Genomic DNA, 16,401 nt, shown 5'->3' with positions numbered 1-16,401 from the left:
AATCTACATAACATAGGCTAACTAATGCTGGGGACACACTAAACAATTTTTGTGATCTTATAAGATCTTCAAACTGTGAGAGACCACACACATGAAGACAAAAAATCCTAGATTTTACCGTTTTGATCCTACAGTATGAGGTGTGCCATGATTTGACAAAGACAGCACACCACCAAGCCCCCACCCCTCGGCTTGAAGCAACGGCCCCAGTGGATGTAGGTGGTATTGCATTTCGTGTTTGACTACCGACTCTTCCGGTTGTTTTTATTCTATTAATTCCAGTCAAAATTTACTAAACTATCTCCCCCAAAAAATTTTGTTTGATTCTCAAACCTGGCTCATACTACTAGCTTTTTCATAGAATAATTGTTCCTGATTTTCGCTAAGTTTGAAACGAATCCGAAATGGGTAAACTAGCAGCCCATTTATTTGCCGACGTCAATAAAAGTTGCCTTCAAATGTGTTCGCGGATACTAACAGGGCACGAGCACAAAAGTTCACATTGGCCGATAGCCGATTTATATTGAGCTGAATAAGCCATAGACTTATATTGAATGAGCACAGGGAGAAATGGCTTGAGTTATGTGGTTCTGTTCTTTTTCAAAAACCTTTGCGCGAAATGTGGTGCGGAGGCGAGCTTTCGCGAGCTTCACTCCCCCCCCCCCCCCCCACCCAATGTAACTCGCCATGGAGTAGGGGGAGACAAGGCGAGTTTACACGGTTGTTTGCGCGTCAATGTTGCTTCACTCCGTTAACCTGCACGTCGTCCGTTACTGTTTACAACGTTAGAAGTCTGCATTATGGAAGATTTCGGTTACCAAAATAACTATTAAGCTTTCTTTGCCTGGCGAGAATAACAACGGAGCTAGGTGTTCAGGTTAACAGTTTATTTCATCCGATACAATGCGTTGGAAATCATACTCGTATCACGAAGAAAAAAAGCAACATATTTGATGAGTTCCATCTAGAATAGCCCTATATTTAGCCTTATAGGCTATTTCTAAAAACAAAGTGAAAGGAATACTATACAGTAACAGCATACATTCCCGTGAAGTTTGCATCATGTCTCTGATTCTTATTGGACTTGTACCCCATTCTGCCACTGTAATGCCTTAGCTCACACGCTGGCGACCATATAAATCTATGCTCGCGACTGGTTGTCGAAAAGTATGACATGTACAGCTAGTTGCAAGCGTGCACAAGGTAGTGTTTTCTTTTGGACGTCATTGTAAACTCTTTGTGGTACAGTTAACCAAATCTAATTATAGCTGATTGGGCCAACAACTTCAGACAGCCACAGTTTTGCCTATCTTCCTCATTCACTTTTGGGGTGCGAGGAGGGGTGGTGGGTAATTTCAAATTAGTTAATTTATTGGTTGCATTTGAAGTGTGACTTATTACATCCAATAACAATATTAACAAAGAAATTAAACAATGTACAGGCAATTTAGTCATATTCCCGCAGTTGTGGTCTTGACCGGTCTTGAAATAAAATCCTGAGTAAAAATGCTGTCGATTCCGAGACAAGACCTTCAAAATGTGGTCTTGAGACCGACCTTGAAACCAAGACCGATCTCAAGTACTACAACACTGGAGGGAAAACCATCATTTATTGCGTTAAGGGGCATCCTGGCCACTCAAGCATATTTCAATGTGAATGGGAGACAGTAGGGCACTTGGCCTAATTTTTTCCACTCTAGACGGCATTTTAGCAATGCTTTTTCAACCCTGGGGGCACCAGGCAGTCACCCCAAGTCTTCCAGTGGGCCTGGATACACCCATGGCAACAGTATATTGCACCTATAACATTAGGGAAACCAGAAGGAGAGGATGAAGTAATAGAGGCTTGTCAACATATACACTACTATAAACAATGAAAATACTTAATACAATTGAATAAAAAGTCTCCTTGATTCTTTGCGTTTCGAGATTACCTGGAAAACTAATAATATTCAGGTACTGCTTTGGAGCAACTCACCAACCCTGTTCAAGAATGTCCCACATGCAAAGACACACAGATGCAGACATACTGAACAGTGGTCAAGGCTTGGCTACAGTGAGTTTGCGTCCTTGTGTGTGATTGCAGCAGACTACGTCGTCTAGGCCAGGGTTCTCCAATCCTGGTCTTCGAGGGCCGCTGTCCTGCATGTTTGAGATGTTTCCCTGCTCTAGCACACCTGTTTCAAATGAATGGGTTGTTGAAGCTCTGTGGAAGCCGGGTAATGACCATTCATTTAAATCAGGTGTGCTGGAGCAGGGAAACATCTAAAACATGCAGGACAGCGGCCCTCGAGGACCAGGATTGGAAAACCCTGGTCTAGGCCAACCTACATAGACCGCAGTCTACTACCCTCCTTTCTACCATTATAGTTGATTTCTACTACGGATGGTAAGCTGCTCTTATGTGTTCGTTGCCATCCTTAAGAGTTGCTAAAGTGTATATATATATATATATATATATTTTTTTTTAAGAATGACAATAAAATCTAAAACACCTAAAAAATCTAAAAAAACCTCTTCCACAGATACTGGTCAGGGAAGCATTACTTCTGTCTCTGAAGACCCTTGGGGAACACGTAAATTCATACATGTCTGCACTTCAAAAAGTCTGCACTTATGTTTCCGAACACGGACTAAGGTGCTTTGCGCACAGGAATTTACTCGACTGAACTTTCTTTTGAGATTGTGTTTCTGCCTGTTGAAATTATTTGCAACACATCTTAATTTAGCTCGACTTTTAGCCTGACACGGAGCAGGCTAGTTCAGAAGTATAAGTTACCTTGGTTTCGTAGCTAGAACTAGAATAAGCCCCTTAACGTGACACTCGCTGAAGTAAGCAAGACTTGTCGAATTAAGTCTCGCTTTTCCTTAATCAACGTTGATAGAACAACCCCCATGTCCCACAACAATGTGGACCCCTGAACCATTCCAATCCCCCTTCTCTCCATCTCCCTCCAAAACCTATAACACTTGTAGGACTTGATGCCGATCCATATAACTGAGGAGTAGCTTCACTGGCAAACCTATCCCAAGCAAACCATAAATGAAGTCCACAAACCATGCAGTCAAAACGAACACTAATCAGAAAGTACAGTCCAAACTTCCCTAGTCCTTTTCTCCAATATTTACGGTAATGACCCACCAAAAGGCATCAGCTGGTTAACCCGACATGTAAATAAACCCACGTCTTCTATCCATGTTAGTGTCCATAAAGTTTAAAGTGGAGCCTTGGAAATAATTGGGTTAAATTAAACTATAGCAACCTCGTGCACCATATCTATAAATGAAAGTAAACAAGCGACCTCTTGCTAGTCAGGTCGGATAACCATAATCAAAGAAACAAAATGATTCCCAGGCTCCTTATATAATGTAGGTCCTTATGTCTACTGAATAGAGTAAGGTCACCTGTTCATGGAACTGAGAGCACAGACTTCTTCAACAGGTCTGTGCTTTCAACGTATCAGATTCAAGACTCTGGTACTGACCTTCCGAGCAGTGAACGGGGCTGCACCCGACTACATCAAGTCTCTCCTCCAGCCTTACACCACCACCTACGGTCTTCTTCTGACAACCGCCTGGTGGTCCCACCGCTCAAGAGTGCCCGGTCCCAACACAAGCTCTTCTCCTGTCTGGCCCCCCAATGGTGGAATCAGCTCCCCACCTCCATCAGGGACACTGACTGTCTCCCCACCTTCAAGAAAAGACTCAAGACGCACTTGTTCTGCGAGTACAACAGCACTTAGGAATACTTGGCAGGACCTGATGTTAGTTTCCTCCAGGTTCACAATGACTCTTATTGAGAGATTTGTTGTTCTTGTTGGTTAGTTATAACGGATTTGAACTGTAATCGCTGTGAAATATTTTACTGTTAATTGTTCTACAGGTACACTCTTGCACCTTTTGGGTTTCATGTTGTTTAATTGTAACTTGTTTAACTGCATGCTCTTATGATTCTTCCCTTTGGCACTTCTTTGGTTTTTCACAATGTATGCTTCATGTTTTGGCTGCTTGCCATGTTTGGGCCCTTACAAAAAAGAAGTATACTTCAAGTTTATTTTGTAAGTTTACTTAGTATTAAAAAGTATACTATTATCATGTTACTTAAAGTATACTAGCAGTGTACTTATTTATATACTTTTTTTGTACTAAGTGAACTGAATTGGCCCACTTTTTAGGTCATTTAGTACACTTTAAAGTACACTTGTAGTGTATTTCAAGGTTTACTTTTGAATACTGCAAAGTAGCCTGTGTAGTGCACTTTCAGTTCATCAAGTATACTTCCTCAAGTACTTCAAAGTATACTTTGGAATATACTCTAAAGTAGCCTGTGTAGTGCACTTTGAGTTCATGAAGTATACTTCCTAAAGAACCTCAAAGTATACTTAATTTTCAAGTGCACTTTGATTTAATGTATGTACGTCAACAAGTAAACTTCTAAATGTAATTTTACTATTATTTACTAATGTATTTTAATGTTTATGGGCCCCTCAAACGCCTCAGATCTTGAGTCACTTGGCGAGAACAGGGCCCTCATAATAGTTAACGGCAGATTTGTAGCTCTTCACTGCATACTCAATAACTTTACTAGAATCCAGCTGTTCTTGTCAAATGTAACAGTCATTTAACTCATGGTTACAATGGTAAACCAGCACAACAATGACAATTACCACGCAACAAAACTCTACATTCTAAGCACACACATTTAAAAATCAAAATTCATGAAGTTACATTTGTATTTCGAACAAACGGCAAACTTATCAGCAAATTTTAACACTATTTACCGCCTTGCATCATGGGAATTGACTAGCCAATCAGCCACACTATCTCCATTATTTCACGTTGTTATTTCATTCTTCAGTCAGTTTGACAGTATAACCTTCAAATTCTCAAGTAGCTTTTTCGTTTTTTTCCATTAATACTCCAATTGATAATTATTTGTATAAGAGTATAGGGTTTCAGAATGTTTTAGCAGTAATTAAGGTTACAGCTTCAGTAGCAAAAAAAGATTCAATGTGCAACGCATTAGATTTTCATAGACATGAATATTTAGAATGAGATGGATCAAAAAAATGTAACCTGTAATAACTACTTACTAACCAAGAGTGAGTTCATGCCGGGAAATATCAAACTGAGGCTGGAACGTATCGACCGAGCGATATAGCGGGGGTTGATACGGCAAAGCCGAGGTTTGATATTTCCCGGCATGACCGAACGGTCGAGGTTAGTAAGTAGTTTATTATATGGCATTTTTAGCTTCTTTTCATTTTGTAAACAAAAATAAATGGTACCTCTAGGCTAATTGTAGCTAGCTTTCAAGTATTCTCACGCTGTGTTTCATGTGTTGCCTAGCAACTCATTACTTTTGATAGAAAGCGGACAACATGGTTCTGCTAAAATGGCTTTAATTTCAACACAAAATAACGACACAAGTGATTAAAAGAGTCTAGTCTTCATCCTCACTTTCGATGACAAATCTTTTCAACATCATCTGGATAGTAAAACTCAGCAGCTGACTCGTCGCTCATTTAGCAGCTGACGTCAGAGGGCAATACGGAGCCGTATTGACCGCTGAGGAGGGCAATACGCGTCTGGCATGACTACCCATTAGCCAATCAGAATGCTCGTACCGTCGTTGCCATATAATAATGTACTTCAAAATTATTTTGACTTTTTGCTGTATAATAATAGAAAACATACATCCTACTCCAGAAAAAAATGTATACCATTTTCTGTTTCTAAGCATACTTCTTAAAAGTACGTAGTGAAGAGCTACGAATCTGCAGTAAACTATTATGAAGGCCCCCGTTCCCGCCAAGTGACTCAAGAGCTGAGGCGTTTGAGGGGCCCATAAACATTTTAATACATTAGTAAATAATGGTAAAATTACATTTAGAAGCTTACTTGTTGACGTACATACATTAAATGAAAGTGCACTTGAAAGTATTGCAAAGTATACTTTGAGGTTCTTTAGGAAGTATATTTGATGAACTAAAAGTGCACTACACAGGCTACTTTAGAGTATTCCAAAGTATACTTTGAAGTACTTGAGGAAGTATACTTGATGAACTGAAAGTGCACTACACAGGCTACTTAAGAGTATTCCAAAGTATACTTTGAAGTACTTGAGGAAATATACTTGATGAACTGAAAGTGCACTACACAGGCTACTTTAGGGTATTCCAAAGTATACTTTGAAGTACTTGAGGAAGTATACTTGATGAACTGAAAGTGCACTACACAGGCTACTTAAGAGTATTCCAAAGTATACTTTGAAGTACTTGAGGAAGTATACTTGATGAACTGAAAGTGCACTTCACAGGCTACTTTGCAGTATACAAAAGTGAACTATTTTCAAAGCATACTTAAAAGTATATTAAAAGTAAACTATGTTCTAAGTATACTACTTAAAAGTATATTAAAAGTGAACTATTTTCTAAGCATACTTCTTAAAAGTATATCAAACGTGAACTAAAAGTGTACTATCTATATTTTAGTATACTTATGGTATACTTTAATATACTTCTTTTTTGTAAGGGAGCTACCTCGTTGTTATGATCAGTGACCTATGCTCTTTTGTAAAGCTCTCTCTTGGAAGTCACTTTGGATAAAAGCGTCTGCTAAATGCATACATGTACATGTAAACATTAGTTAGTGCAGTACCTCTTCGAAAGACATCAGCTGAATCTGAATCTGTAAACAAACCCATGTCCTCAAATCCCGCGATGACATTACTCTGCATCCTCCGGTGACGAGAGGAGATGAATCTTGCCGTTGTGGAGTAATCTCATCCTGCATGGATTTTGTTGAAACCCTCGGAAGGAGCCAGCATTCATAAACAGCTTCTTGACTGCGTTGTCTCAGCGGAGAAGTCTTAGGCGAAGGACAGTTTGCTTCCATTGTGTTTGATGTCACGCATTTTAGAGCAGCTGAAAACAAATTCCCGGTCCTGGAACTTCAGAAAGAGAATGAGGACTGCCCTGTCTTTGTTCGGCTTTGCCGGTGTTAAGTCCCAACTGGTTCCCAATTTAACTGGTTCCCCAGCTGTGCGTGCACCTATCAGTCTTTCTCTTTCACCAGATTCGTCACAAATTCACAAACATATTACTGGCGATTTTCAAGTCGGATCTCATATTTGCTGCGCCAAATATGAAAGTAGGCCTATAGGCTACGTGCGCACTACATTAGGCTACCATTCGCGACAAAATAAATGGTGACAAAATAAAACATTTGCAGACTCGCATGAAGTGGGATTCGATCGCACTAGAGTAAAAACATGTTCGTACTAGTATCCATTGATTAACACCACGAGCTATATCAGCTCACAAATGTCGCTGAATCGTTAGGTATTTCTTAACTTCGTTGGCCTTCAGGTAACATTTTGAATTGGCTTCTTCTGATTCAACTGGTTCCCATAGACACTACCCGAATGTAGGCTTACTATGCACGTATTTGTGTTTCTTCGCTATATCTTTTGAAATCAATTCATTTCATAATTGTATATTCTGAACAAATGTACTGAGCACTACATTACAGCCATTCACACCACAATAAATGGAAGCTAAGCAAATAAAAGATTCGAGAGATATTCGATCCCGCGAGCAAAAACAGATGCAAAGTGACAATCCCGTGCATTGCACCGTGAGCTACTGAAGCACGTGGGTGATCAATGAATTCAGTCACAGACTTATTAACCACGTTGGCCTTCAGGCAACAAGTTGTTTTGGTTCTTCTGAATCAACTAGTTACCGTAGACACTACCAGAATGTAGGCTACTCATCACGTATTTGGAGTTGTCTCAAGGCAATAGCCATATTAACCACAACCACCATTTGTTCAGAATATACAATTATGAAATGAATTGATTTCAAAAGATATAGCGAAGAAACACTCAGCAATAGGCTACACGAAATCGCATAGGAAACGAATGTTTCCATGTTGTGTTACGCGTATTTTGATCGTATTGTCTGGGTTAGTCGCCAGTAATATGTTTGTGAATTTGTGACGAATCTGGTGATAGAGGCAGACTGATAGGTGCACGCACAGCTGGGGAACCAGTTAAATTGGGAACCAGTTGGGACGTAACACAGGTGTTGAGCTCTTTCCAGCATGATGGATTTATCAGTACCCAACCAGCCCGGCAACATCTCCTGCAAAAAGTCCAACAGTTGTCGGTTTCCCTCTACCCCCTCTCTGAGTCCAAACATTCATAGATTTTTCCTCCGGCTGCGATTTTCCAAGTCTTCAACTTTAGATTCAAGATACGTGATCCGCCTTGAAGCTTTATTCAGGCCCGTCATGGTGTTCTCCAACTTGTCTTCCGTTGACATGATGCGTGTTTTGGCTTTCTCCAACCGTGCAATATTGGATGCTTTGTCCCGCTTCACCTCATTCATGTTATTTTCTAGAGCCTCAACTAAGTTGGGAGACATCCGGTGCGCCTAAGAGATGGCCGCGCCGACGACAGCTCCGCAAAAACCTAGCTTTTTGTTTGTCATTTTAGTGTTTGTTGCTTGTTTTGTCAATGTTATATTGTCGTTTATTCAGTACGACCGGCAGACACTTCTGGACATTAAGTTGTCACTTGGCAAGGATTATTTTACGAACTTTAATTCCACTTTTCGGAGTGCGAGCTCGGACTGCAGCTGGCCCTTTTTTGTTCCGCCGCTCTGTTTACCTGCGAGACAGAAGAAGAAGAAACGAGGCCGGCGTGCTGGAGTTCTTGTTCCAACTCGGAAACGGTGCTTCAAACCTGCTTTTCCAACCATCTTACTAGCTAACGCTCAGTCCATCGACAACAAAATGGATGAACTTAACGCTCGTGTCAAGTTCCAACGGGACATCAGGAACTGCTGTGTACTGGCGTTCGTCGAGACCTGGCTGTCTCCGGAGATCTCCGATGCAGCGGTTACACCGTTGGGATTCACCATATACCGCCAGGACAGAACAGCTGATTCAGGGAAGTGCAGGGGCGAAGGGGTCTGTGTTATGGTTAACTCTTTCTGGGCTACGGATGTAGCGGTACTAGCATCTCACTGCTCTCCGGTCCTTGAACTGCTAACTGTAAAAATCAGACCCTTCTATCTACCTCGGGAATTCACTGCGGTCGTCATGAGTGCAGTCTACATCGCCCCTAAGGTAGACAAGGCCGCTGCTTTGGATGAACTGTATGGGATTATCAATGGTCTGGAAAATGTGCACCCAGAGGCAGCCTTCATTGTTGTTGGTGATTTCAACAGAGCTAACATAAAGAAAGTCCTGCCCAAGTACTATCAGCACATTGACTTCTTCACACGTGGAGACCAGATCCTTGACCATTGTTATACAACATTCAAGGGCAGTTACAAACCCCTTCCCCGCCCTGCTTTTGGGAAGGCTGATCACACCTCCATTCTTCTCCTCCCCGCATATGAACAAAAGCTAAAACAGGTCAGACCGGTTGAGAGGTCAATTCACCTATGGAGTGACGAGTGTGTGGCGACCCTCCAGGACTGCTTTGACGCCACTGACTGGCTGATGTTCAAGGAGGCAGCAGATGGGGACATTAACGAATACTCAGACACTGTCTCCAGCTACATCCAGCACTGCATTGATGACATTGTCCCGAAGACGGTTGTCCGGTCTTTCCCAAATCAGAAGCCCTGGGTTGATGCCGTGGTCCGGGCCAACCTGAGAGCCTGCACTGTCACCTTTAACTCTGGGGACCCTGATGAGTACAGGAAGGCCAGATACGACCTTCTGAAGGCCATCAAAGCCGCGAAAAGGGCTGAACTCCTTCTACGCTCGCTTTGAGAGGGACAGTGACCCCCCTGAAGTGGAGCTACCTGAAGGCCAAGACAGTGGTGTGCCTACACTAACTGTAGCCGAGGTGAGGCAGTGCTTTAACCCTTGTGCTGCCTTCGGGTCACATGACCAAAAGGTTCATAACGAACCATCGTTGTGTTTACCCAATTTTACCCAATACAAAAGCAAATACAAATTATTTTCTTTTAACCTTCGCAATGTGGGGGGTCTGAGACAGCCCAACGGTTAAAAGAAAATGCTTCACCATGTTTTTGTATGCGGTAAAGTTGTCGCGAACGAAGGTGGGTCACAATGACTGATGGGTCAGAATGACCCGAGGAGAACACAAGGGTTAAGAAGAACAACCCTCACAAGGCACCTGGCCCAGACGGCATATCAGGTAGGGCCCTCAGGGGCTGCGCTGACCAGCTGGCAGGGGTCTTCAGTGACATCTTCAACCTCTCCCTTAACCTGTCTGTACTCCCCACCTGCTTTAGAGCACCATTATCCCTGTGCCCAAGAACACCAAGGTCACATGTTTGAACGACTATTGCCCAATAGCACTGACCTCTGTCATCATGAAGTGCTTCGAGCGGCTCGTCAAATCATTCATCTGCTCCTCGCTGCCCCCCACCCTGGACCCTATGCAGTTTGCATACCGGTCTAACAGGTTTACAGGCAATGCCATCACTCTGACTATGCACACCGCTCTCTCCCACCTGGATTCATTGACAACAGCTCTGCATTCAACACCATCATCCCCTCCAGACAGGTCTCCAAGCTTGTGGACCTGGGACTAAGCACCTCCCTCTGCAAGTGGATCTTCCACTTCCTGACGGGGACTCCACAGGTGGTGAGAATTGGTGACCGCACCTCATCCGTACTGATCACCAACACAGGCACCCCCCAGGGCTGTGTGCTCAGCCCTCTCCTGTTCTACTTGTTCACTCACGACTGTGTGGCAACGCACAGCTCCAACCTCCTTGTTAAGTTTGCTGACGACACAACCATCGTGGGCCTCATCTCTGACAGTGACGAGTCAGTCTACAGAGAGGAGGTTGACACCCTGACATCATGGAGTCAGGACAATAATCTCTCTCTCAACATCAGCAAGACCAAGGAGATGATTGTGGACTATAGGAGGCGGCAGGAGGAGGAGCATGCACCCCTACTCATCAACGGCTCTGAAGTGGAGAAGGTCAGCCGCTTCAAGTTCCTCGGGGTGAACATCAGCAACGACCTCATCTGGTCTGTTCACACAGACAAGTTGGTCGAAGCGGCCCCTAAGCGCCTCTTCTTCCTGAGAAATTTGGTATGGATGCAGTCATCCTCACTAACTTTTACAGATGCACTATCAAGAGCATTCTGACTGGTTGTATTACAGTGTGGTATGGGAGCTGCACAAACAGGGACCGCAAGGCCCTACGAAGTGTGGTCCGTTCTGCTGAGTTCATCATCGGCAGGAAGCTACCAGCCCTACAGGACACCTACCACACACGTTGCCTAAGGAAAGCCAGCAGGATTTTAAGAGACTGTTCCCACACATCCTTCAGTCTCTTTACCCCGTTGCCTTCTGGCAGGCGTTAACGCAGCATCCGGTCGCGCACACGCAGACTGGACAACAGTTTCTACACAAGGGCCATCAGGCTTCTGAATGGACACTGATATGGACATTGATTTACTGCACACTAGTCACTTATACACTGTCACTTTCAGCTACTGGTTGCAGTAACATTGCACTACTGTACCTCACTGTACCTCGCCACCAGGCTCCTGTATGGTCATTGACTTAGTCACTGATCTGCAAATTTGCACTATTGTACTGTACTCCACTTGGGTTAGAATAGGTTATAGGGTTGAAACAGGTTTTATGTACATTTAGGGTTAGTATAGTGTACTATTTATTGTTATCTGTAATTTAGGAAGTTTTAGTATTAGGGTTAGTATAGTCGATTATTTATTGCTATCTGTATATTTAGGAAGTTTCACTTATTTAAGCTCAGCATAGATGTATATTATGTTCCATACACATATATGTTATATTATGCCAGGTGCTTGCGTTGTCTTGTCTTAAGAATTTCAGTGCCCTGTCTAACCTTGTGTTGTTCTGTGTACTTGACAAATAAAATACTTAAACTTGAACTTGAAGTTGGCCATCTTGGAGAGCCGTCCGTCTATTCCGTCCAGTTTGGAACCAAACCCACCGAATTCCGCACAAAGTGTCTTTAGCTCTGTTAGCACGGTGGCCATGGCTTGGTCCCTACTAGCTTGTTCCTCGTTCTCGATTATTGTCAAATTTTTCTGCTATTGCAAACTTTTTGCTTGCTTGAAAATATCACCCTCCTTGTTTGACGCAGTTTTTGACGTGGTTACTGTTAAGCTACTAAACATAACTTGGGGATTTATATTATGATTCTGTAAGGCTGTGTGGAGCAATCACATTATGCCGCCATCTTGTTCTAATGCCCCAACTATTTACACATTTTAGTTAGTTTACCATATACCATGAATATTATAGAGATCCCACAATTCTGCCACAGCATATCAGGAAGGAGGAATTTTCTAGGCCTCAGTATTGAATGTCTCAGACCATCTTAAAAGTACTAAAAGTATGCATTATCTTTCTCAACTCCCCGTGGCCACTAGGTAACCCCACATGACTGCTTCCCTTTCTGACCTGAGGTGCTCCTCCCTGAGGAGTTGCTCCTGTCTGTCGGCCTCCTGGTTGTGCTGTGCCTCCTTCTCCTGCTGCTCCTTCAGACGGTGCTCCCTCTCCCTCTGCTCCTTCTCCCTCTGGGCCTGCAGGGCCTCCTGGTGCAACTGCAGTGCCCTCTGCTCTTGGGCCCGCTGGGCCTCCAGGCGTTGCTGCTCCTGCTGCTGCTCATAGGCTGATTTGACATGCTCCACCTCAGAGTGGGCATCCTGATGGAGGTGGGCCTCAATGTGGAGCTCCACCAGGGGGTCCTGTGGAAAATTTGCAAAAATGAGTCAGGAGACCATCTTCAAAGTGTTATTAAAAACTAAACAGAGAGTGTTTGAAAACATTGGTAGGGTTCTGAGCAGTACAATATTTCAGCAACTACATCCACTTGCATATTGTGTTTGTTCTACCAAGGTTCTAAGAGATTCTACTATCGTTCTAACCGGTTGTGGTTGGCGTCTCTGACGGTCAAGAGCATTGTCATCTGGCAGCTCATGCTCGTGCTCTAGCTCCGCCCCCTCCTGCTCCTCATTCTGGGGTTGGTCAGACTCCTCCTCCAGCTTCTGGGGCTGCCCTGCCTGCTCCATCTCCTCTTCTGCTAGCTCTCTCCTCCTCTCCGCTTCCCCTTCTCCCTCCACATCTCCCTCTTTCTCTGGCAAGGCATTGTGGGCTATGGTCAGCTGAGACTGGGGATCCATCTTAGGTCCCTCCCCGTTGTCCTGCAGGTCCAACTGTGATTAAGGAAATAGATGATTAGTGTGTTTGTTTGTTTGTGGGTGTGTGTCTGTGTCCCAAGTAAAACAAGTATTGCTGTCAGTTTAACGCATTATTAACGGCGATTACATTTAATATTTTAATTGTTTGACACCACTAAAAACAAGACAACTTCATCAGAGACTGCCATACTTTTGATTGTGTATCTAGGTGATCATCTTCATGGGCATATTCTTCCTTGTGTGTCTCAGCCAATAGGGCTTCCTGCTGGGGTGGGGGGGGGTCCTGTACATGGGCCTGGTCCAATAAGACTGCAGGCTGACTTTGTTGTTGAGGATGGTTATGGTCAGCGTGTTGTCTGGGCATTCTGTTTAAGTTCTCCTTCAGCTTCTTGAACTCATCTACCTGCATCTAGAAGCAAAATAACCACAAAGCAACCTTCAGACAACCTCCACACAACATCCAGACAACTCTTTCATACAAAGTCCTTTATTATTTAATTCATTAAAAGTAAGTAATGAGTCAGTGAGTCATGATTGATGAATCATAATGAGTACAGTGTCCGTTGCACACACCCCGTTGCTTCTTGCTACTATGAACTATTATGCTAAATTTGATTTACATGTTAATGAATTAATGTGCTGTTAATTAGGGGTGGGAAAAAAAAATAGATTCACATATGAATCGCGATTCAATCTTCAAGCAATTCACATATTTCAAAAATCTAATTGTGACCCCAAGATTTTATTTGAATCGAATCATGAGGTACCAAAAGATTCCCACCCCTACTGTAAATGTGATGTGGACTACATAATTCACTTCAAAGTTTAAAGTGGACACTGCCCCTTCAAGACGCAGTGAGTCATGGGATACATGGTTGTTTGGAGTTAGGGCCTTTCTGATATTTTGTTGTCATTCTGTTTTATGCTTGCTTAAACGACAGACAAGTTTGTGTACCAAAGACATAAGTTGTCCAACATTACGTCTTCCCAACTCCTGTGCTTACATTCAAATCAATCTCTTGATAACGCTGACCAACGTTGCCGTCTGGGTGGTCCAATGTGAATCTGCAATGTTTCTGATCTAGGTTGTTTCAATGCAGTTTGTGCAGTGGGAAATTAGATTGGATCATAGCTAACAAGCTTAAAAAAAAATAAAAAATTATGGGGATAAAATGGTACGTCCGTACCTGAATTTGCAGTCAGATGAAGAATACGTCTTCAGTCAGTCACAACAAAACGGGCTATATTCCAACATAACATTTTCTAAGCTTGTTATGATCCAATCTAATATACTGTGTGTATGTGTATATATATATGCAAGATAACACCAGGGTACCTCATTAAGAGCAAGCACACCTAATAATAAGAGTACAAACAAAAACAACAGGTTTCCTCCTGACGGAAAAATCCTAATAATAAAACAAACAAAAAAAAATAGGTTTGCTCCTGACGGAGGAATCCTAATGAGTTACAACTGCTAGTCTGTCTCTGCTGTGCCCCACCTCCCTCTCGGATGTTTCTTCAAAGAGCCAGGTGAGTGAGGGTGGAGGCCCCAAGAGGCTGTTGAGACACACCCTCCTCTCTCTCTTTGTCCCTACCTGAGCAGTGGCCAGGGCACTCTTGTGGTCTTCCAGTGTCAGTGCCAGCTGGTCGTGAGCAGCTTTCAGGTCCATGTGCTGGATCTGGGATGGCATGAAGCGTTGGCAACGGTTAATGGGAAATACATGGATAAGTACATACGGCACACACACTAACCCTACTGTCCAGTCCTCGCCCTTGGTACTCACACGTGCATCCTGCAGTTGAATATGGATGTCCTGGTGAGCTTTCCTTAGCTGTTTATTTTCCTCCCGCAGGTTGTACACATTCTCTACAGTGGTAGCACCAGAATATAATACACATGAACACACATCCAAGGAAGCCATTCAAGGGAGAGACTACTGCACCTCAATGGGTGTTTTTAAATAACAACTTGTAAGTTGGGCGCATTACCACATACAGCTTGAAAAGAGAGACAAAGGCCTTGTATGAGGTCACATGTTTGACTGCCTTTGATACTAAACAATTGATTTGTGCCAAGGACTTGTTTATATCTGCCTGTACCTTTGAGCTTGGACATCTCCAGGTCCTTGGTCTGCTGCAGCTTCTCATAGCGCTCCTTGTGCTCCTCCAGGGCTCGGCCGTGGTCTTCTCCCTGGATCTGGTGCTGCTCCTGCAGCTCATAGTACTGCTTCTTCAAGTCATCGTGCTGGTTCTGCAACAGCAGGGACACGGGCACGAAATTGGTTGTGTGTGTGTTTATGTATAAAACATTGTCGGAAATATCAGATTTTTTTTTATCAGTGTCTACTGCGTGCATAGTGACTGACCTTTAGCATCTGATGTTGTACATGGAGGGAGTTGAATCTACTGCTGGCGTCTTGCTGTTGAATAACACACCAATATACAGGTTAGTCAACCATCACCTCCGTGACACACCAACACACAGGTTAGACAACCATCACCTCCACCCGTCCTCCATGACACACCAACACACAGCCAATCATCACCTCATAGACTTCAGACGTTATGCTAACACACTGTAAACAATGCATCTGGTTCATCCATGTCCAAATAAAATCTACTCAACTCAACTCATTCATAGGTAGACTTTTGCCTACCTTCTCCTTGTTCAGAGACTGCTGAGACTCCAACTTATAAACCAGGTAATCTGATGGGACAAAAAAAAGGTCAGCTTTAAATTGTCCATGTAAACAAAAGAGGGAATGGAGGTCTGGTCTCTCACCCTCTTTGGCCTTCTTGTGTTCAACTCTCTCCTTCTGCAGTGACTTCTCTAGTCTGGAGCGGTGCTCGTACACCACTGAGGGGAGGCAAAGAGGGATGGATATAATGGGAGATGGAGAGGGAGGGAGATCAAAAGGGAGGAGGGTAGAAAGAGGAGAAGGAGAATAGACAAAAGGAAGGAGGTAAATATAGGAGGTACAGAGGGAGGAGGGTAGAGAGCAGACAACAGACAGTTACTATGAGAGGATGTTCTTACAAAGCCATCTGGAGTGCTAAGCTAAACAGAGACATGATGATGAGCCAAAATGTTTACTCGCACGCACACACACACACGAAGAATGTGAGTACAGTTTGGATTATACACTGTGGTTGTTTTATATTTGTCTAACATGTGTGTGTGTGATGGCCATGCTCCTCCAT

General features: G+C 43.3%; 1 protein-coding gene across 4 annotated transcripts in view; it reads right to left on the bottom strand.

The window, feature by feature from the left end:
• golim4a (golgi integral membrane protein 4a) overlaps window positions 1–16,401 on the bottom strand; it is a 93,687-nt gene that overhangs the window by 32,248 nt on the left and 45,038 nt on the right. For all 4 annotated transcript variants that reach the window (XM_084673708.1, XM_084673710.1, XM_084673711.1 and 1 more), the window contains exons 2-10: window positions 15,983–16,057; window positions 15,858–15,907; window positions 15,567–15,620; window positions 15,301–15,451; window positions 14,985–15,067; window positions 14,796–14,879; window positions 13,388–13,606; window positions 12,925–13,212; window positions 12,458–12,744 (exon numbers count right to left, since the gene is read on the bottom strand). In XM_084673708.1, coding sequence (XP_084529834.1) covers window positions 12,458–12,744; window positions 12,925–13,212; window positions 13,388–13,606; window positions 14,796–14,879; window positions 14,985–15,067; window positions 15,301–15,451; window positions 15,567–15,620; window positions 15,858–15,907; window positions 15,983–16,057 — 1,291 coding nt within the window. The remainder of the gene's footprint in view (window positions 1–12,457; window positions 12,745–12,924; window positions 13,213–13,387; window positions 13,607–14,795; window positions 14,880–14,984; window positions 15,068–15,300; window positions 15,452–15,566; window positions 15,621–15,857; window positions 15,908–15,982; window positions 16,058–16,401) is intronic.

The sequence above is a fragment of the Hypomesus nipponensis genome, chromosome 15 (assembly GCF_054491055.1).
Source record: "Hypomesus nipponensis isolate SF chromosome 15, ASM5449105v1, whole genome shotgun sequence".
In the NCBI taxonomy this organism is placed as follows: Eukaryota; Metazoa; Chordata; class Actinopteri; order Osmeriformes; family Osmeridae; genus Hypomesus; species Hypomesus nipponensis.
The sequence above is the reverse complement of the archived record's forward strand: the minus strand, read 5'-3'. Positions and strand labels throughout refer to the sequence as shown.